Raw genomic sequence first — 22,466 nt, 5'->3', positions numbered from 1 at the left:
AGGCGTCGGGGCCACAGGCCATGCAGCAACACATACAGGGGTGTCAGTGGTGGTGAGGTGAGGGAGTGGTGGTGGAAGGGGGCAGGACAGGTGAGGTGGTGTTGGTGGGGAAGGAGTAGAAGTGGGTGGGGGGAGGGGGTAGTGCACCATGCACGGTGGGGGTAAAATGAGGTGAGGGGGTGAAGAGGGCCATGCACAAGAGATAGAAAACAGAGAACACAGTGCATATTCATTAGGATCTGGCAGGTGAACACACGGTGGCAGCAGTGCTGCCATGCTTGGCGAGGCATTCAGAGGCGTTAATGTGCAGTGTGGCAGGCAGACTACAGGACCTTGTGGAGAGGTTATCGATATCATTGATGGCACATGTACTTAGCAACACAATGATTATCCTTCTTAGAAGCAGAGCTTTCTTTTTACAGCAAAACACTGGAGTGAGCACGTCATAAAACACTTCTCACAGTCTTTTTTTTTTTTAAATCACAAAATCAGATGGTTTAAGAGCGTCAGTTTGGGTTTTGAAAACAAACATTTTCAGTTTAATATGAGAGAAGATGAAGCAAACCTCAACTATTCCCATTTGAGAAGCTGTAACCACCATCATTATTCAGTTATTTCTTTCAGTATTGGCTATCTGGCTTAATAGCTAGCTAATCAAGCAATGTCTGAAAAGCTGATCATTAAACATGAACAAAGAAAACCTTCAGAGAAAGATGTGAATCCTGAGACAACCAGGAAATACTTTTTGTTTTTATCCTCAGAAGAATTTAAAAAGCAGATAATTGCAGCACTTTAGGTCCCCATCACATCTACCAACTCATATTCAGCTGAAAGCTCAGCTAAACATGTGTAAACCAAAGCAGGACGAGGTCTACATTTGTGCTCCAGCGGACTCTGATTGTTGAGCTCGGGTATTGATTAACAATAGGATGGCTCCGGATGAAGGCATGAACTTATGGTAATGTGCGGGGGTCGGGTGGTGGAGATAAATAAAATCTCATCCATAATTGATGCTGCTCCTGACATGTCTGCGCCAGTGTAAACACTAAGCTCTGGAGATAGGAGAAGGAGCTTTACAGAGGCAGCTATGCAAGGAAAGCCTGTAATGTGAACTTTAATATTCCTCTTCTGTTTCATCTTAATTTCACGTATCACAAAAGCATCCAGCTGAGCCTTGAGGCTCATTCTGCCAGACTACCACTTTTCCAAAAATGTCTGAAAGCTTTTAAAGATAAATGTTGCATCACTGAACTGTAAGTCTCTTTTCAACCCAGCCATAACCCTTGGGTGCACCCTTACGCGTTCCACAAACAACTCTACTCTACACACTCATTTTCTTCAAGTTTCTGGTTAAAGGATTGCTGTTAGCCACACGTCGGGCAGCATGACAGGATAAAAAAAAATTATCTCAAACCGGTTAGGTTATACAGCCTCACCTCATCTTCTTTGCTTTGCTGATGATGTCTGAATATACAGAAAAATGAGTGACTCCACATGCCACAGTGTTACTTAAATCTGCAGAAGAATAGTTTGACATTTCGGAAAAATGCATTGTCTAATAGTAGAGGCAGTACATGGTTAGCCTAGAGTTCATAAAGCTCACAAAAGGGCACCTCAGAAGTTCAGAGTTTTTCCTGCATAGAGGAATTTTTGGCACATCCCAAAGAGGTTTGAGGTTGTTGCTATTGGTGCTTGTATGTGTAGAAACCCCAAAGACTTGGCCAGGAAACAGTCTGAGTTAATACCCTTGTCAAACTGTACAACTTGCACTTTGAAACCTTTTCATCTCATTTGCTGAATGCAAATTAGGTACAGCATGCTAATTAACCAGCTAGTGTCCGATGTCGGTTACTTGAACATGGAAAACCGTTTTTCTTCTTCTGTGTTTAGCTGGTTTAGTCTCACATTTATCAGACAAACATGAGAGGTGCATCGAATTTGTTAGTGAAGGAACCTAAAAGCATATTTCCCAAATGTCAAAATAGTCACAAGTTTAAAACAAACTAAAGCTGTCTGCAAATGTCCGGACCTCTCCAGTGTGTCTGCACAGTGCGAGTACTGACCCTGTCGAAGTGGTTGAAGGAAGCCCGGAACTCGTTAAGCTGCTCCTGGCTGATGCCCTTGGCGTCTCGTGTCAAGATCTGGTTCTCGATTTCGTTGATGGTACGGGCGATGGTGGTGAGCAGCTGCTCCCAGCCCACACGGATGTGCTGGAGGGGAGAGAAAGATGAAGGCAAAGGAAGTGTTAAGGTGGACTAAAGAAGAGTTTCAGAGGGACTGGTTTTAGCTGAGCTTTAGCCGAGGTGGTTTGTAGATTGTTTTATGCCCTGTGTAAAGAGAAGAGGAAAATTGCAGCTCAGTACAAGACAGATGTGTCAGATATAGACTGTAAATTGAACTTTTGAAGAATAAAATGTTAGAACAACTATCTGAATGCTTTGATAATGCACATTCTATTATTTGTCTGCCCTTTTGCTCTAACAGGTACAAAGATTACAGTGAAAAATGATGGCTATCTATCAACCGCACTCCAGACTGAGTACAATTCACTCAGCTGTGTATAAAACAGCATCCTCCAAACTATGTTTATGTCAACAAAGCCCATAAAAACAGCAAAACCATGTTTAAACCATCTCTCAGCACTGATTTTACAGCGTGTGGTACTCAGGGTTCAAATCCATTAGATTCTGCTCAAATATGTGCAGCTAGAAAATGGTCAAAAGACAAACAAATATGCAAAATAGTTTACTAAACCAGCCAAGCATGGCAAACATTGCAACAGGAGCCAATATTCTACTTGCTGGGGACTAGTTTCAACTGCAGATCAGTGCGTGTAAGGCAGGGGTGTCAAACCCCCGTCCTCGAGGACCAGCATCCTGCTTGTTTTTGAGATATCCTTTCCCTACCTGCAGCTGACTACCTGGATCAGGTGTGCTTTGCCAATAAGAAGCTACAAGGGCAGGTTAGTTGGAAAACAAGCAGGAGAGCGGTCCTCGAGGCCTGGAGTTTGACACCTGTGGTGTATGGAGAGGACTGTATATACGGGACTTAAACAAAGGGCGACATCACGGCTAACAGATGTGTTTCTTCTCTAATTTTTGGACAACAGTAGAGCTCGCTGGCACAGAAATACACCAATGAGCTTTTAGTGAATTTATTGCTGGTTTTAATATTTTCATGTAATTTGTTGTGTGAGACAACAAGAAAGTAGATTAAGAAGAGATCTACTCTCATAAGAAAAAAGAATGTCCTTCGTTTACTACAAAACAGTAGACGAGGTGCTTTTGTTGCTTCCCAGTAGCTGATTCTGGACAGATGCCTACATAAAAGTTTGGAAAATATGTCTGTAATTATGCAGACTTAGGCTTGTAAAAGCTATTCTTGGCGGGGATAGTTCCCCAAAACTTGGCTCATGAGCCAGAAAGTTGATACTGTACACTGAAGACCAGATGGTAAACCGCCAAAAGTTCCATATTCTTAAAGGCCTTCTTGTGGGCATGTAAACATACCGCCATCTATTGTTCTGTAGTGTTTGGAAACCAAGAAAACCAAAGTATTCACAGGACACAGTCAAGTCAGACAGACGAGTCAAAAAGCCGGAGTGAGAAGTGAAATTAAGAACAGTAATGTGAATATTTGTGAAAGAAATGTTTACCTCCATGGTGTAGTTGGTGTGCTTGTTGTCAAAGATGAGAGCTTCCTGAATGAGCTGGTGGTCTCCCTCCAGCTGGTCGATCTTTGGCTTGTAGTTGACGATGCTTTTCTCGTACTGGCGGAGGTGCGTCAGCTGGTCCTCCAGGGTGCCGTGCATCTCGATTGAGATGCGGCCAATTTCCTGTGTAAGCACACAGAGAAGTTTATGACACCTTTTAATGAGAACAATGAGTCACAGCGGAGAGGAGGACATGCACACATGAATCCATTCAAGAATAGTCAAAAATCAAATACCACAGCCTGGCTTTGAAGCTTTTCGTTCATCAATTATTTTCTTTTTAAAGGGCAGCATCTCTGCTATTTTACTGAATATAACATATGTCACCATTATGTAAGTACCACCTGGATCAAGCTGTCAAGAACATAAAAATGTCTCCTTTATATAAGGCTATAGTAGCTCCCACATTTCAAAGTGTTATCAAATAATATTTTAACACCAAATAAGAGCAACTATCAAAAAGCCAAAACTAAAGTCTTATATATTTTACCATTATTTCAAACTCTTGAATATGAAATTCTGTGACAGGAAAAAACAACAACTAATAACCTCTAGTTCAGACCTAAAGACCAAACCATCACTCTGGCCTCATTCTCAACTTATAACGTGCTCCTCCGACTGCGGTTTCTGCTCACACTGACCTCCATCTTGGTTTGGATCCAAGGCCCGATGACATTGGCCTGGTTGGCAAACTGTCTGCGCAGACGCTCGTTGTTCTGCTGTCGGGCGTGCTCTTCAATCAAAGCCTGGTCGCGCTGCGGCACCAGCTGCCTGACCTACAGGAGCCGGGAGATTGATGGAAACACCCAAGTGTGTTAATACTGACTTGTGAAGATGGGAACAATGCAACCTGTAATGAATGGAGAAACTCTTTTCCCCCCATTTAAAAAAAAAAAAAAAAAAAAAATCTTCTGATCTTCTCTCAGTGCTTCATGCTTTTCATAACACACGTTCTTATTCCCTTACTGAATATAAAAATACATCTCTTATGCCACTAAAGCTTACCAAAGCATGAATTTGCTTTGACTGGAGCTGCCATACTCATTTTACGTTACTTTAAAGAGCTCACATTTTCTTTGTTGTCTCTTTTGTTGCCTGCCTTTTTCTCTGTCTTTTGTTCTAAATTTAATTATCTCTGAATTATTATGCAGAATTGTAGGCAATAAAATGTGGGTTTGTATTCTGACTGATTAAATATTAAAAAGTAATAAAAACCAACATGACACAAAACAAGCTTTTCTTTCCCTGATGCTTTTCTCTTTACCAACTGTTCTCCCAAGACCTCTATTATTTACTATGTTATGCCTCATCCAAAGTTTTTGTCTTGTACATTTTTGCTTTTATTGCCATCACACGTTTTCTTTCTTTCTTTCTTCTTCTTTGTTTTTGGTTTGGATGTATGGACAGTCCAGATCACTTAAAAATCTGGATTAAGAAGGGAATGGATAACTGAAAGGGGAAAAAAATGCACTAGACCCCAAATTTTCACTCATCATGCACAGAAAAAAAAAGGGAAAAAACCCACACATGAAAACACCAACAAATGAAAACAAAAAACATAATATTTTATATGTTTATTGATTATATTACCTTGTCCCATTTGGCATTAATCTCCTGTGGGTTGATGGTAGTATAGGGATTGGTGCCGGCAATATTCACGTGATAGGTCTGCACAATTTTGGCAATCTCATTGTGAATTCCCAGGATGGCCAAGCGCTCTTTGTCAGCCTCTGGTAGCGTGGCTTTGAACTGCTCGTGGGCTGCGCTTAATCCCTGAGACACAAAGTGTAGACAAACAATTAGGATGACTAGCCTTTTTTGTGAATTATGAAATACAAAAAAATTAGAGTTTGAATTTTTTTTGCCTAAAAACTGTAGTGATATGGAACTTATATAACACTGTGCAGAGATATTAAGAAAGTTTTATTTAAAAAAGAAGCAGCCAAAACAAAACACATGTAACAAAAGCTTCCTCAGTCTGATGAAGTGTTGATTCAAACAACTGCATTTTTGTTCTCTTGATTGATTCATTAGTTAAGACAAACTTGCTTAGGTCTGCTTGCATTTGCTTTCATGGTTTTATACCAGAATCTGACAAAGTCAAACTCTGATATTGTGTTTAATTGCATTCCTGCTGTGAGTGAGATGAGAAGATCCATGTCTGTGTGTCTGTGTCAAATCTGTTTGATAAATGTTAGATTTAAGTCTGAAGCCCATCAGAAGAGAACAACATCCACCTGCTGAGAGTTTTAATTAAAAAAATTCAGTTTTAAAGAGGCCCCAGACAGTGCTTTATTTTATGAAAGCTTTCTGTTACAGCCATCCTGCCACTGGGCTGGAATTCTCCTCCATTAGATCAAATATGATTTGTGGTAAAGAGAAAGTATCTCACACAATAGTGCAAACAAAGCTGGAAGTGCTTAACTGTTAATAATAGGCTCCCTAATGCAATTTCAGTGCTAAGCAGCTATAAAGAGAAATTCAAAACAAACAGTCAGCTCATGTTATCACTGCTTAATCATTAAGTAGCAAAAACACCCTGCCTGTTGTCCAGTTCATAATTTTCATATGATCTTAGAATACTCCTGGAGTCATTTGACCTTGAAATTCAATTCAATTCAGTTTTATTTATATTGTGCCAAATGACAACAGCAGTCACCTCAGGACCCTGAAATATTACAGAGAAAACTCCAACAATCAGATCAAGCACTTGGTGACAGCGGGAAGGAAAAATTCCCTTTTTAACGAGAAGAACCCTCTGGCAGATCCAGGCTTAGGAAGGACAGCAATCTGCCACAACTGGTTGGGGGTGAGGACAAAAGAGAGCCCATTCCTGTTGACTCTGCTGTTGCTTCCTTCCCTGTTCTAGCCCACAGATCAAAGGCTCTGAATACTGAATGGAACTGAAATTAATGGAATTTGTTTTTTGTGTGACAAGTCGTTAAATATTTAGATAATGGTAAATCGTACACCAAAACTTTACAGAAGCACACTTTGCACAATTGAGCCGGTCATTTTAGAGTTTGAATGATCTTTCTAAAACGGACGGTGTTGGACTAGCTAGGAGCAAAAGTTTTGGAGAATTTGTTTCCATATAATAATGTAGTCATGAAATAAAACCATAGATCTTAGTATATTTATGATTTTAGTAGTCTCACATCATAAGAAGTACTCAGCAAAATGTAAAGTAACAACCATTATGACTTATCCAAAGCATCTATTTAGTATACTGAAGATATATCAACTTGGTCATATGTTCATTTATTACCATTATGTACCACTAGAAGGTGCAATATGCTGTTAAGCTAGCAGGCAATATGTTGCTTCTTCACATTAACTTGACATAGATAATAGCTGCTTAGCCAACGCTCATCAAGAAAGTAAAGAGGCACCAAACTAACAAACACCTGCGTTAACGTCTCAGCTACATAACCCCTGCTGTGTGTTTAAAGGCTGACAATTCTATTTATTCCCTAAAGTCGCATCTATTTTCCCCCATCTCACCTGGATCTCTTCAATGGTGTGGACAATAAATGTATCCTGCAGGTCCTCCATTGCGCCCTCCATCCAGTTGTTGAACGGAGCCGCTCTTTTGGCAAACTCAAGGTACAGCTGGTCGATGGTTTCCAGGAGCTTCTCTGTTCTCTGTTGAGCATTAAAATGTGATAAACATAAATTTACAGGGTTTTTTATTGACCTTCAAAGTCTATTTGGGTGAAATTCAAGAATTCGCCGAGGCTTATTTTTTTTTGCATGAGCATTCACAGAGCTCATAGAGGGATTTTGGGGGTTATATCTTCACAAATTAAGTCTCTAAACTTGAAAGGCTTTTCAAGGCCAGCAGAAACTCTGAAATTGTCGTCACAGTTTCTCACTGTGAGGAAAAACTCTTTCATCTCTAAATTTCTGCCCTCACCAGCATAAAGAAGGACTGGGGGAATTTAAAACACTTTAAAGTGAGTTCTTTAAAGCGAGTCCGAAATGTGACTCTTTGCTAGGTTGTTTACTTTCGATTCCCTTTGGGCTTGTCCCATGTTACCTGCAGAGCCTCGCTGCGTTTCTGGGTCAGAGCTCCCAGAGCGTCCCACTGGTCACAGATCCGTTGGCAGCGAGTGTTAACACTGGGGGAGTCATAGTAGTCCAGCTCACTGGAGCACAAAAGAGACAGGAACACAAGTGGTTCGTTATCTGCAGCAGAGCAGCTTTAACTCACATTAATCATCTTTCATAGATAAGAATTTTGTTCCTGTTTGTCTGTCGCCTTGATTTGTTGATTTTGTGTTTTATGTGGCGTGAAATGAGAATGAGCAGAATGTCCTAGTTGTAGGCTCAGCTCTTACTGTGCAAACAGGGAAGCTGTAAATGCACCGGAGCCCTCAAATTATCCAACTCTACTTCATCCTTTTATTGATCCACAGAAGGTTCCTGCACAATTTACGATTTCCATCTGTTCACTTTTCTTACTTTAACTCCTGTGCAATGGCTGCAATCTGCTCCACGCGGTCCTGGTGTGCCGCCAGGTCACTCTCAAAGGCCTCGTGTTTTTTCAGCAAAGCCTTAATCTCTGACAGAGAGGCCGTCTCATAGTCCCGCTTCTGCAGCATGTCCTCTTTACCTTCAGGGGGAGACACAGAAAGTATATCATTAAAACTAAAACATCTCCCACCTATACTTCTGCATTTTTACTTTACCTCAGCCACACAGCACTAAACACAGGAGCGCTCTGGTTCTTTATGTTCATATGTGCACTTTTTCCCCCCCAAACAGTAGGTACCTTCAGTCCAGGCTTCGTGGATGGCTGCTTTCTGCCTGAACTTCTCTGCCAGGTGGTCGAGTCTCTCCAGCCTGCGGATCTCGTTGAGGAGCCATTCTTCGTAGCCTTTCTCTGCTCCCTCTAGATTTCCCCATGCATTGTTAATGTCCTGCATGAGGCAAAGAAGAAACAGTCTAAAACAGGCTGTGACTTCAACAGATGAAAATCTGAGCTATAAATCCAAGTAAACAAAACAGCTTTCATGTTCTGCGACTACATATATTATTTTACAAATACACACATCCACAACCTAGCATTACTTTATTTAAACCTCGCATTTACTTTTATGGCTCACTGTCTTAAGTCTGTACTGTATATATTCTACTTAAGGAGTGACGATTTATTCTGTTTAGATCAGTCCTCAATGTGGAGCTGAGACTGCTAAACCTTGAGTGTAAAATGTTAAGGTACTATGTGTTGCACTGTTTAAAAACACTTAATGTTTTACATGCATTCAAATTGCTTGGAATTTGCATGTGCAAATGTTGAGCACCTTAATTACACAAAAATGGTTTTAGAAACTTGGCGTTTGAGCCATTTAGAAGTTCAAAAGCAGTTGTTCCTTTTGTCTGGCTGTATTTGAGTTTTGATAAATGCTTTGCAGATGAGGCTTTATTGCCTTTTTCAGTTAATAATGAAAGCTTTAAGACTGAACCAAAAGGGAATTGAAAACAGTGAAGTTACAGTTGGTGGAATCTTATTCGATTTGTTCGTATACTATTTATTTCACAGTTATAATGGGAAAAATGCCTCCTGATGTTTTGAGACTTTACAAATTGTAAAATGTTTATGTAATTGTTGTCACGGTGTAATTATTCGTATTATGTAATAGTAGAAAATGCAACATAGTTAGAGAACAAAAAGTTACAATGTTTTCTGACATCTCAAACTTTTTCAAGTTTGTTCTTTCAGAAACTGCCCTGACTTACCGAGACCATCTTTCCCTCAGAGGGCATGAACGCAGGCCTGTTGCTGAGCCTCAGCTTGGTCTGCAGGGTGTTGAAATTGATCTCCAACTGGCACTTTTCCTGCACTTTTGGCGGCTTGTGGAGGCGGCGATAATCTCTGAAGTCCTCCAGCTTCTGCTGCATGGCCTGCATGGTGTTCTCCGGCATTCGGTTCTCCAGCCAGGGGATGGTGCGACGGATCCACTCCAGCAACTGGGGTGTTGTGTAATGCATGGAAAAGTGTATGTATGTATGCATGCGTGTGTGGTAAAGGATGAGATTATGAGGAGGCAGATGGAGGGAAAATGAGTTCATGGAGATGAATGGGGAAGAAGAACCATGCAAATCACAGAAAATGGAGCGTAATGATCGTCAGAGAGGAAGAAGATGAGATGTGTTGGATGTGATTGACATGTGAAGAAAGAATATAAGGTGAGATAATTAGTTGACTAGTTACGTTTTACTAACTGATTGCAACGAAATGTATGTTTTGTGTCTTTTTGTATGTTTTCTCTCATTTTCTTTACCATTATCTATCACAGCATCAGATATACACAAATATTTTTGTATTGAAAGTTCACTTAAATTAACCTGACTTTACAACAGGAATGCACCAAAAATAAGTCTTTTTAAAATAGTTTTTAATAAACAGTTAACTTTTAAAAATCCACTGATTTTTTCAAGGAATTGTTCATTTGAGGAAATAGACATACTTTCTTTTGTCATGAGAGATAAAAGTCTCAGCTTCAGTGGCATAAAGTGCTAGCCTGAACCTGCCCACTGGTACTGTGGTAGGTAAATACGTAAGGATAGAATGAAATAAACACGTAAAGTTCATATCTGTTTGTTTAATCTGTGACAATGTACATAACTGTGAGGTAACTCTATAATGTTATCATGCAGCATGTACTTTACCAGTCTGGTCTAATTCTCTGCTACATCAAAAAACCTCATTTATAAGCAAATGGTATAAAATGAGAGAGAAAACAGACCGACTGCCAAAAAATCAGATTTTATCTGGTGCACTTCTATGCCTAAAACCTGTTTGCCTGGCCGCTGGTTATCTTGATCTGCCATGTTTATACCTGTTTAGAGCACAAACACCCCCAGGGGTAGGAGGTGAGGGAGTGGCGCAGTAAGGGTGAGGAAAACAGAAAGGGGTGGGGGGGAGTAGAGAAGTTGCAGGGCAATTAAAGGATAATAACTGGGGTGTGCTCACATCACTGGCCAGCTTCTCATAGTCCTCCATCAGCTGCTCATTCTCTTGGTTGACAGCCAGCACCTTGCAGATCCTGTTGGCCGCTGTCTCTGCCTAAATGGCGGGAGCGAGGGGGGGAAACAGAGTGAGACCCACAGCTGAGAGAGACAGAGCAAATTTTGAGCCTTGGTGTTATGCAGCTATCTCTTATGTTCCTTGCATATCTAACTGGTGAGTGTGCCACAGGTGATATATTTGATCTGACTGCATCCATCCATCCATCCATCCATACTGCCTACACAGAAGCACTCCAAGATTTCCCAAATGAGTCATTTTTAGGGAATGAAGCAATACATCAGCAACAGCTCTGCAGGAAAGTAAAATCAGGACAGTCACTGCATGTTACCATACCTATAATGTATAATGATGCCTGGACGTGTGTGCTGTACTGAGAATGTCAATGAAATGCCCCAAGATTAAATAGAGTCCAGCCTGTTTCCAGCAGGCACGACTCTAGAGAGCAACGGCGACAACTCAGAGAGCTGTAACAATGATGCATTAAACTGTACCTGCCATCAGGTGTAGGGGCAGCGTTCTCTCTGCAACACTATCTTTTTATAGCATAGCAGCAGCAAATAGTGTTATTTTAGCCTCTCAACCCACATAAAGAGAGCTCTGACTGGAGAAATGTAGAGTGAAGCCCAGTGGTGGGAACAGAGGGGCTCATCTCTGACATAACACCTCTCTCAGTCTTTAATACTGAATGCACAATGTATGAATAAGTCACTGTGACAATATGTAGTCTGGTAACCTGTTGTGTGTAAGATGAAAATGCTGTAAAGAGAAAAGAATTCTGAAAGAAAATACAAGCAGAAACTGAAGTGACATGCATAAAGTCTGGAAAATATGCAGCAGATTTTAGCTGAGAAATGCAGCACACCCAGACACAGTTTTTAGAATAAAACAAGAAACTCCATCTGCGACTGCAGCAAATCAAAACCATTGGCAATATACCTCTGAAGTGCTTGACAAGTAAATGTATTGATTGAAAAGGCAGCACAGCCTTGCAGCAGTGTCCTTTTAGAGGGTGCACAGTCTCAGTAAGCTAAACCCAAGTCTCCCTCCTGCCCCATTTCATAGTTCACAGCCTGGCATCCCACACTGAGGACTGTTTCCAGCCTCTTTTGTTAAGAGATCACAGGGGAAACTTGGCTCGGTCAGAGACATGCTCCGGGGGTTCCATCAGGAGTTGCCTTAAAAGGAGAGCCATGATGTGCAGGTCGTGCTTCTGTGAGCAAATGTTTGCATGCTGGGCCTGTTTAATGAAAGGCTCGACAGCCAGGACCTCTTTCATGAATTACTATGTTGTGACATCACAGCGACCAGAGGGAAGGATTATTAAGGTGAAAACCATCTTCCCATTTATCTGCGGTGCCACTGTGGACACTGCCCTATTTTGTGTCTCTTCTGTATGATCAGCAGAAGCCCCACAGATCTGCTGCTCAAACCTTCAGGTCAGAAGAAAGTCAACTCGAAGAGACGGTTTGTTTCAGACAGTGGAAAAACTAAGGGGGCGCACCAAGACTTGATATAACAAATATTTTTAATGGCACAATTAAAGGAAATTTTATCATAATAGGTCCCGCATTAAAACCTAGAGATCATAGTTTTTTGATTCTTTTGACATTCCTTTTTTGATTCAAGCCCTTAAACTTGCAATTACTATTTTTTTTAAGCCCCTTTGGGACAGCAGAAACACTCATTAAACACCACAAATTTCTACCAAATAACAGATTTTGAGCATGATTGCAATTTTCCCTCCAGTTCCCTCCTGTCTCTTAAGCAGCTAAAAATGAGTTCTTTTGTCTAGTGTAAAGTTTAACTGAGCTTTTCACTTTAAACATTTGACAACACTGACTGAGAAACAAAAGAAATAAACTGGCATGTCTGACAGCAAAATTAAGAGCTGAAAGAAGCTAAAACAAAGCACAGAAGAGCGACAAACTGTGATAAAATTCTGGGCACTCTCCTCGCAACACAGACTATGCACTAATAAAAATGGACCATGTGATCCAATGTTAATAAAAACATTAATTATGGGGCCGTAACTTAAAATTGGGCCTTACAGAAGATGGAATATGTGTGTAACTACAAACTCCATCAAAGCTCAATGAAACCTCCACAATGAGAGAAATAACTGATAGTTTTTTATATTCATGTTCCATCGTCATGTAGCAAACAGGTGATACACACGTGTATCCTTGCTGCCACCATTTTTGGGAGAAAAAGGAATAACTTGGAAACCAGACAACATAATCATGTAGCACAGAATCTATTTTTGGATCACAGACTGAATTGTAACCTGATTATCAGGAACTACACTTTCTTAAAAAACAATACTGTTATTTAACTTTGTGGAGTTAATGTGAGGATTTCCACGTGCAAAGCGTTCCAACATGGGAGTGTTTAACTCATAGTGTTTATTGCTAAATATCTGCCTTAAAGGGTGAAATCTGAGGTGTTAAAGAGAGGAGGAGTAACTGTTCCTCCACCCATTGTTTCTGAAATCTACGCCAGAGCTGTAAAACTGTGTGCCAGCCAGCAGCAGTTTCCGGACTCCTGCTTCCCAGGAGAGCTCCATTAAGAAGTGGATCCTAATAAAGATTTTAAGTACAGGAGACTTAGCGGATATCCTGCATGTGTGATAAGTCTCTATTACTCGCTGCGGAGATCTTTAGCGGATTTGGCATGTCTTTGGAATAATATATTCCACTGAGAGTGCAGGGACTAGTTGCAGAGTGGACATTGTATCAGGGATCAATATACTGCTGAAAGAGAGGAGATAAGGAGGCTCTGAATAAGCCAAGTCTCCCAGTGGAGCCACCCACAATAAAAATGCATCAAGCGATAGCACTTCGAGGCACATAAACTCAATTTTCAGATAGCAATGATGTCAGCAATGCAAATATGTGTGTGTTTCTTGGATTGCTTAATGTTTTAATATGAAGTCAGAGCAACCAGATATCCCACTCCCACCTAGTCTATAATCAGGATTTGCTGTGCAGAGAAGAAGAACTCTGGGTGCCCTGCCTTTACTGCAGGACAAGAGAAAATGTTTTTTAGAAACTTATGGTATTGTAGTAGGAAACGTGACACTTTACATACGAATTCAAAACATAGACCCTGCTTTTAGCTCCATTTTTCATCTCCACAGACTCTTCCTGTTAGCTGCTGAATGCTCCATTATGTTAAATACGTAAACTCTTACTGTTTCTGTCTGCTGTCTGAAGCTGGACCAATCATGTACAGTAAGGGTTTTTGAATATTCTTTGGACACTGTAAACATTGCTATGAGGGAGGTCTAAGTGAATGGAAACATGGAACTGTATAACCCAAACAATGAGCTAAAAAAAATGCTAAAAAGCTTCAGAGAACTAAGACAAAAAATAGATGAGCTGTTATTCACTGCCAACCAGTACAGAAGGTATTTTGTGATATTTCTTTTTACTTTTTATTATGTTTTATTTCTCACCTTCTGTTTGCCTGAGAATGCGTGGTAATAACACGACACATAAGTCATGACGGCCTTCTCATCTGGCCTCAAGGTGCTAATGATATCTGCCAAGGGAACAGAGGAAAAGGAGAGAGGACAGGGAAGAGAAAAAGGCACCAGTGTAAAAGTGTGCAGAGACAAAAAAAAAGGGCCAGCAGGGGGTGCAGTGACAAGTTATCTCCAGTTTACCTGCAGTTGGTCTTCAAGTTCGCTTGTTATTAGCGATTCTTAATTTTTCTCCTGAAAAGTGAGATGCTTGCCTTGATTCAAAGTGGGAGGTGGAAGCATGAAGTGAAAACACATTCATTTTATAAGGAGTAATGGTTTCTTGAGTGTTTTAACTTTTCATTTTGTTGCATTGAGAGCCAGCTGTATGTCATCCCACACCTCCTTATCTATGATGCAATCCAGAGTCCAGCTGTAGTTTAACTTCTCTCAATGAAGCACACCACTCTCTCCACTTATAAACACAGACATTTTTGGTGCACGTTGCTTAAACACAGCTGTAGTGAAGTGCTCTCTCCACTGCTGGGCCTCTTAGATGAACCTGGCTCTTATATAACTTTTGCCTCATGATGCTGCAGAGGTGCAGCACAGTCTCACATTTCCTGTTGTACTTCTATGTACGCTGTTGTCAAACTAACAGACAGGAATTCGTTATCCCACTGAGAAACTCCAAAGTAGCACTTATTTCCTGTAAAGAAACAGGGAAATGGACTCCTGTGTGTAACCAGCTGCCACATATCCAGCCTCCTGCTTGACTACGAAGCACCAGTTTTAATTTTATTCATTCCTTCACTCTCAATTTAGGCTGTCACTCCGAGGGCTGAACATAATCGTCCAATTAAACAGTTACATATCCCCTTCTGTAATACACTTCAGGCTAATTTGTGTCAAACCATTGCTGTTATCACAGCCAATCACCATCACTCCGATCAGATAAACGTCGCCACACTTCCCACTCTGCTTTTGCTCAGCACCATGAAACCCTAATGAGGGGTGGCTCTGCTAGCCTGCAGTGCCATTACAACAAGGTAGACTGGAGACACACTTGCACTCACTGCCTCTAAGAACAGCGTGTTTTTGTCCCATCATGCATTTGGTAGTGTGAACCATGCGGAAAGTAAAGAAGACGACCCCTGCAGGGGGCGTTGTGCACTGCAGAGAGAAGGATACTGTTAGGAGAAACACGTGGAGGTGGGGAAAAGGAAAAGAGGGGAGTGAGGCGAAGAGGAGAAGGAGGAGGAAGGAGACGCTGCATCCAGGATACCTTCTGAGCGCCTGAGAAGGCGTGGTAGAAGCTAGAGACGTAGGTCATGATTGCCTTCTCGTCCGGACGGGCAGTGCCCACAATGTCTGTGGGGAAGAGAGGACGTCAGGGAGGGGATGGAGGTTAGGGTTGAGTGGGAGGAGGTTGAGGTTGTTAAACACAGAACAGTTAAATGAAGAAACAGGAAACAAAACTCATCACATAAATAATATTTAGAACGAAAACAAAATCAGTGGTATGGACCAGATGCGCTTATGGGCTTCAGCTCCAACTCTTAACAGAAAACCTCCAGTTTCCACATCTAAAACTACTTGGTGAGCAAACCATACTTGAAGATACAGGATGACATCAGTAAGGCTTAATTTATTTGTAGAGAAAGAACTGAATATTTACATTTAGTAGAAAATAGTCTCCCATTGTTTGCACAGCTGCACAAGTGAATGCTAAGGCCAAAATATACCCTCTCAGGAATCAGGATAACGCGCACTTGTTGAAAAGTTGGTCATTTAAAGTCAAAGCAGAATGTCGTTACCAAAAAAAATCAACAAATAGACAGAAAAAGTGGTATTTTTTGCATTCCTTCACTCTTTTCTGAAGGCACAGTAGCTCTCACAGCTGTAAACACTAAATCAGTTAGAGTGGTTGAAACTTGAAATAAAGTGATGCAATATACAAAGATCGAGTTAAGGTGACACAGAGGTCTTCAAAGAACTTTCAGATTTCTGAAGAGAAAATCTGAGAGAGCAGATTTTTGCTTTTAAACAAAAAGAGGCAAGAAATCTGCTCTTCGTGACGTCATTTTACAGTTTGACTTCCTGCCTGCTCACCTTCTGCGTCCAGCATCTTGGGGATGTCCAGGTACTTCTCTGCCACGTCGAAGGCTGTGTTCAGGTTGGTCATGGGGTCGTCCTGGCAACAGGAACAGTCAGCAGATCATCAAGACTTTTACATTGCTTTTAACTGCACCATAGAAATAGTTAACATCATCATTGGAGATATAAGCATGCTAATTAAAGTTAGCTACAGGGACTGGCAACCAGTACAGAAGAAGGTACAGCTAGAGTTTCTCATTAATTGGTCAGAAGACAATCATGTTACTTCCTTGTCTTATTTTCAGAGTTTATTTGAGGCATCTGAAATGCAGTGACTCCCGTCTACAGCTCCAGTTCGGGGTTTCGATTGCCTTTGAGCAGCACACTCACCTTGCGCAATTTTCCATAGTCAATGAGCTCTGGACGGTGTCGATGAATGAGCGCGCAGAACCCCAAACCATCTTTCCAGCTGAGAGAACGAGGCAGAGAAAGAGTGATCAGGAAAAATGGCAGGAATTTAACTTCAAGTTAGTACAATCAAGACCATCCCCATCAGTCTGTCCTCCTTCATCAGCTCTGTGTCAACCCCGAATCATTCCAACACCACGTGCCATTTTACCGTTATCTTCTGCACCAAACGTGCTCAAACAATAGCTCTTAAAAAATTCAATGTTTTTTATCCTTTGCCATGAAATTTTCCTTTGTGCTTTTGTTGCAGAATAAGAAATAAGACATACTAAGACGAGACAGATGTTCAACGTGTGTTCGGGACCCAAAGGAGACAAGAAGTTGGGGCTTTTGGTGCTTTTCAAAAGATAAACTGTTTAAAACTCTGATATCTGTTGGAATTTGAGCGCCAGAGCCTGGAACACATTCAAAGAAAAAGATATTCCTGCTCAGACACTTTTGTACACTGAACAGACATGATATCTTGGTACTGGTTTTCTTTCATTTTCCAGAGCAATTGTCTTGGCAAGCAATCTCACTACGACTCACTAACAGATGTTACGTGGTTCGCTTTTTATTGTATGCAGAAACCAATTGGCTCTTTTCTGCACAAATACAATAGAATGCCAGGTTTTAGTGACTCATATAAAGTTATTTATAATTCATCTTCAGCATTTACTGCATTTTGTCATATTTAAACGATGCAGCACAACAATCTTCATGCAGATATTCTCTGCCTATGCTTTCCCTTTTGATGAGACTGGCAATAATGTTAACATTTGGCCATTTGATGATCAACATGTTATATGCACTAATATACTCTCATATCATCCAGATGCTGGTAATGTAACCATGTGTTCATAAGACACCAGCTGGCCAGAGCCTCTTTTACCCAGAGCATGGGGTGTCTATGGTTTTCATAAAGAATTTCAAACTTTGATCGCACATGCTTACACTCCACAGGTGTTTTTTGTGTTGTTTTATTTGGTTTTCTTTTGTTTTATTATATTTTGCCGTTTTCACCACCTTAAGGCACCGTTAACCTAAACAGGACTTTAATCCTCTGTGTTCAGCACATCAGGATTGTGTGTAATAAAATGTGCTTTCTAAAGGAAACCGTCATTGCCTTCAACCTAAGTAAGCCTAAGCACAAAGAAGGCCTTTGTATACAAATAATTCTCAATCATTTAAAACTATCATGCACCGTGATGTAATCTGAGAAATAATTCCGTATCATATTACTGAGCTATTGTCAATTGTTTTGCTCTTATTTATATTTCACTACTTTTCCAGCCTTTCGTATCTCCAATATGTGGAGAAAAGCCGACCATGTGGATATTTTGCGATTTTAAGATTAGATATTAGATTTGAAATGATTTCCAAGTCCTTGCATCCTATTATTTTTGGATCCCAGGTTGTAATATCCATACAAGGCATAGCAGCTAAATCTGATTTTGATCGTGATTTTGTTTCTCTGAAATATATTTTTAGCTTGGCCTTCTGTGGCTCATTGATTGGTGCCCTTGGTGCTGAAACCAGTCGGTCTAAATGCAGCACGATGAGATGGAGCCTCACAATATCATCAATCTGGGGAAGCTGGAGAAGGTTTATTAGTGCTTTCTGGCTCCAAACAACAAATTAGTGAGATGGGATGCTTAATGTATTATTCCCCATAAAAAAGTGCCTGCAACGCACAACAGGAGTTTTTACAAGGGTGCTCATTGCTTCTTATACCTGAAGCAGCAGTATGTGAGCATTCAGGAAAGAGAAAAAGCAAACTCTGTACTCTTTCCTCCTCTTCCATCTCAAAAGCCCTGCTATCATCTCTCACATGAGACCACATCAAAGATCGGGACTCTGCTCTGGCAATCCCATTCTCCTGAAATGACCTCATCTCCACCTTCTCATCTCAGCTTTCATCCACATCTGAGGATCACAGAGGTCTTCTTTCAATAATTCAACATACATGGAGGCATTCTGTGACATGGATCCAGGCCTGAAATAGGGATGCCTGGGTAGCATCCTCACTTGTATTTTCACATTCAGAACTTACAGCTAGTCGCTGTAATTTGATTAATTATTTGCATGCAACATGTCTATGGATAATTACTTCCACTTCCTGCGTTTCACAGTATACTTTACGAGGATGTCTACTGTCTGTTCCTGGTTAAGGGTGTGCACTCTGCTATTTCAAGTCTGATCTGTTCACTATCAACGCTGTCTGAGGCAACAGCTCTCATCTGCATCGAGTCTGAGCTATTTATGAAATTATGTGTTTGTGTAATTCGGGTGTTTTAAAAAATGAACTCCACATTAAGACCTCACTGAAACAGCCGAGCTGAAAACCACATTTTAACTGAAGCAGTGCCGTTTGCTGATATTTGGTGGGTAGAAGGATTCATGCATAAAAAGCTTACCAGTAGGAAAGTATCATGTGTCAGTAGGGGACTTCCAAAATTTAAAAACACTTCACTGAAAGAGGCTTACGCTTCAATTTTTTTGGCATAGGTGGCAACAAATGGTTGCAACAGGATACCTGAAAGTGCAAGTCCTCGAACACGAACAAAGACTAAACCCAAATACAGAATTTAAACACATGATTAAGCATCCTGTTAGAGATTTTTTTTTTTTTTAAATCTCTAACAGGATGTCTCACAGCTGGGACGCAACCTAAGAATCTGTGTTGCATTAAGGTTATTCATAGTTCATAGTGTTAGAAGAGATCTAGATCACAAGGTGACACAAATACACTTCTGTTTATATGTGTGTCCACCTGCCAGTCCAGCAACAACATGCCTCAGGTGTTTAAGCGTTTCATCGTCCGCCCATGATGAGATTTGTGCGTTTGCAAAGATTTGTTTTTCCCAGAGTTTCCAAAACAAAGACGAACGACAAAGACAAAGGTAACATAACCCAGAGTGGACGGGACAATATTTAACCATCCTCCTGTAATCCAGCTCTGAACTTTTGCTCAGGTAATATCTGCTTACTGTATCTCCTGATTGTGAGAAATATTTCCAACACTAAGCAACAAACTGGGCTGTTTTCCTTTTTCCCCTCATCTTATTTTAAGGTTTGCCTATAAATGAGCATTAGAACAACGAAGAGCCAAAAGCAAAAATGCACAAAAGGTAAATTTTTCCACTGAGGTTAAGCCTAGATAAAACTGTCTTTAACTGAGGTGAAGGCACCCCTGCTTGTACACATTCTTTAGACTAATTTTCCCTGTTTGACATCAAATTTTGAGCCTCCGATAGTTATGTTTATGGTTCCACAATCTCATGTGATTAACTGTAACTGCAGCTTAGCATGTGAGTAAAACAACCATCTGTGTGGCTTAATTTGTGCTCCTCTCCAGCCTCGTACCTGATGTGAAAGTTTTGGATGTTAACATTCTTGTATGGCGCAGTCTTCCTCTGGCACCACAGCAGGAGGCCCTCTTTGGCAGATGTCTCTGTGGTTGGAGAGAAGGGATCATTGTGAAGTTGGTGGAACTCTCGGGCTTTTACTTTGACCGACTCTCCACTAATCCCTGTTTAGTGCTGGATTAAGTGGAGGTGAAGAGAATGGAAAGCATGTGTGACTGCTTGGAGGTTTCATGCTTTCCTATTTCCAGTCAATACCAAATGGTGTCAAGCATCCTCTTTTAGCAAACCAGTAAAGCAAAATTCACTAATAAACACAGTGTGGAAATGCCGCACAAAGCAAACTTTGCAAACGCCTGGCGTTTAAATTGGATTATCCTGTAAGTGTATTATATACGTTAACCACGGACAGGACCGCATCGCAAACGTTTCCACCTTGAAAAAAAAGAAAAGAAGCTTTTTTAAGCTCAGTTTAAAGGTCTTAACACTGAGACACTGTGTCAATGAAAAGTGTTTTCAATTGCAAATGAAGACAGTGAGCTAAGCTTCTTTTCAATAAACCAAATGAATAAGACACGTGTGGACATGTTCACACACACACACACACACACACACACACACACACACACACACACACACACACACACACACACACACACACACACACACACACACACACACACACACACACACACACAGAATGCTACCTTCCACAGAAATGTCTTGAATGGCAAAGCGGAGGATAATGGTCCAGATCATTCCCAGGGTCATCTTGGCGTTGCCATCTACGATCTCTGCAAGAGGGAAAACCAGTAACATTTCAGGACTGATGCATTCAGCAGGCACTTATAGTAGAATATATTTTTCTCACATCTGGCTTGTTTGGTGGTTTTCAAGCAAAGAAAAACTAAATTTTTAGGTTTAAAAGCTGACAATTTTGTCCATGGCTCTAAGGAGAAGGCAAAGCCCTTTGGTTTCATCTATTTAATGGATTGCCATAAACTTTGAAACTTTGCCACATCAGGCTTTACAGACTGCACCTATTCTTAGTCTCTTGATGTGGATTAAAAAAACACTCAATAAAACTCCTTCAACAGGGGGAAAAATAAAAGAAGAAACTCTCAGGAACGCAGACACATTTAAAAACAAACAAACAACCCCCCCCCCCCCCCCCCCCATCATATTGCTCTGTGAGACTTGTACAGTAATATTAGATGTTAAGATTACGTATAACAGCTTTTAAAAGACTATATTGCTATTCTGTGTTGTATAGATACAGGCATTTACTGTAAATGTTGTTGCAACAAAACTTATATGTATTTTGGCTGTTTGGAAAACAAATCCACTAAAATTATCACATTTTAAAGATGCTAAAAATACAGCACAACAATTGGATGTCATCCTAAGGCACCAACATCCCAACTTGGAGTAGTTTCTTATACTTAAACTACTGATGAACGCTTGTGAGGCCAGCAGTTTAACAGACTCACATAACTTAACATGCACTTGCACACGAACCAGCTACCAAAACAGAGAGTGGAGACGCTCAGGTTACAGCACACGCGCAGGGAGGCTGATCTCATTTGCTGCTAAGAACTCCACTATATTTTGATCCCTATTTAGTAAAACAGCTGCTTGCTGAGATATCAGTGTTCAAAATCTTTTAATCTCGATGCTTAGATTAGACAACAAGATAACCAAGAGGTCAACTAAACACTCAACTCCACTTTAATGATTTCCCTTATGTGTGCAGCAAAGCCTTTATGAATGAAACAAGTGATGATTCAGTGATTTGAGCCAAGACCTGTTAAGCTGTCAATCAGCTGTGCGCCTGCAGCTGAAGGCTGTGAATGAACTGCCTGTGTCCAGCCCTCTCTGTGTTGTCGATAATGAAAATCCCCTTCAACAGGTCACCCCGTTTGCCCGCCTTCAATAATCATTTGTTTCTGCCTCTAATCCAATAAGGCTTGGAGCACGGCCACTCGACTGTGACAAACTTAGACTGCGAGATGCCAGTCAGATGTCTCTGCATGTAACGCGGTGCGAAAGACGCCCGTGATTGAATTAGGAGGCAGAAAAAAGTCGAGCTCGGTGCTTCAGGCTGACACATGCAGATACATGTTGAGATTAGCTCTAATGAACATGACTGATCCACCAGGGGAAGAACAAAAATCCTTCTAATTCCATTTGAAACTGCATCCCCCCTGTCTTTTATCCCTCACCCACAACAAACCCCCTGAGGAGTCGCAAAGACCTGAGCCTTCGACTAGTCACTTCCCACCAACACAGCTAGCAGAGCGGCAGGACCAGGAGGGGATTCCAGGCGGATAATCTGTCTGGAATGTTGGT

The 22,466-nt window shown here is 41.0% G+C and overlaps 1 protein-coding gene across 5 annotated transcripts in view; it reads right to left on the bottom strand.

Moving 5' to 3' along the window:
• The window catches only part of actn1 (actinin, alpha 1), a 54,422-nt gene that overhangs the window by 1,914 nt on the left and 30,042 nt on the right, over positions 1-22,466 (bottom strand). For 3 of the 5 annotated variants that reach the window (XM_085144401.1, XM_085144403.1, XM_085144404.1), the window contains exons 4-18: positions 20,825-20,911; positions 20,119-20,206; positions 16,696-16,774; positions 16,321-16,402; positions 15,494-15,579; positions 10,692-10,784; positions 9,455-9,685; positions 8,487-8,634; positions 8,177-8,327; positions 7,752-7,860; positions 7,217-7,357; positions 5,303-5,485; positions 4,354-4,488; positions 3,656-3,835; positions 2,064-2,210 (exon numbers count right to left, since the gene is read on the bottom strand). In XM_085144401.1, the coding sequence (XP_085000527.1) occupies positions 2,064-2,210; positions 3,656-3,835; positions 4,354-4,488; positions 5,303-5,485; positions 7,217-7,357; positions 7,752-7,860; positions 8,177-8,327; positions 8,487-8,634; positions 9,455-9,685; positions 10,692-10,784; positions 15,494-15,579; positions 16,321-16,402; positions 16,696-16,774; positions 20,119-20,206; positions 20,825-20,911 (1,940 nt within the window). Of the gene's footprint in view, positions 1-2,063; positions 2,211-3,655; positions 3,836-4,353; positions 4,489-5,302; positions 5,486-7,216; positions 7,358-7,751; positions 7,861-8,176; positions 8,328-8,486; positions 8,635-9,454; positions 9,686-10,691; positions 10,785-14,202; positions 14,289-15,493; positions 15,580-16,320; positions 16,403-16,695; positions 16,775-20,118; positions 20,207-20,824; positions 20,912-22,466 lie in introns of all 5 variants that reach the window. The other 2 variants (XM_085144402.1, XM_085144405.1) reach the window with 1 other exon arrangement.

The sequence above is a fragment of the Neolamprologus multifasciatus genome, chromosome 19, assembly GCF_963576455.1.
Source record: "Neolamprologus multifasciatus chromosome 19, fNeoMul1.2, whole genome shotgun sequence".
Lineage (NCBI taxonomy): Eukaryota > Metazoa > Chordata > Actinopteri > Cichliformes > Cichlidae > Neolamprologus > Neolamprologus multifasciatus.
The sequence above is the reverse complement of the archived record's forward strand: the minus strand, read 5'-3'. Positions and strand labels throughout refer to the sequence as shown.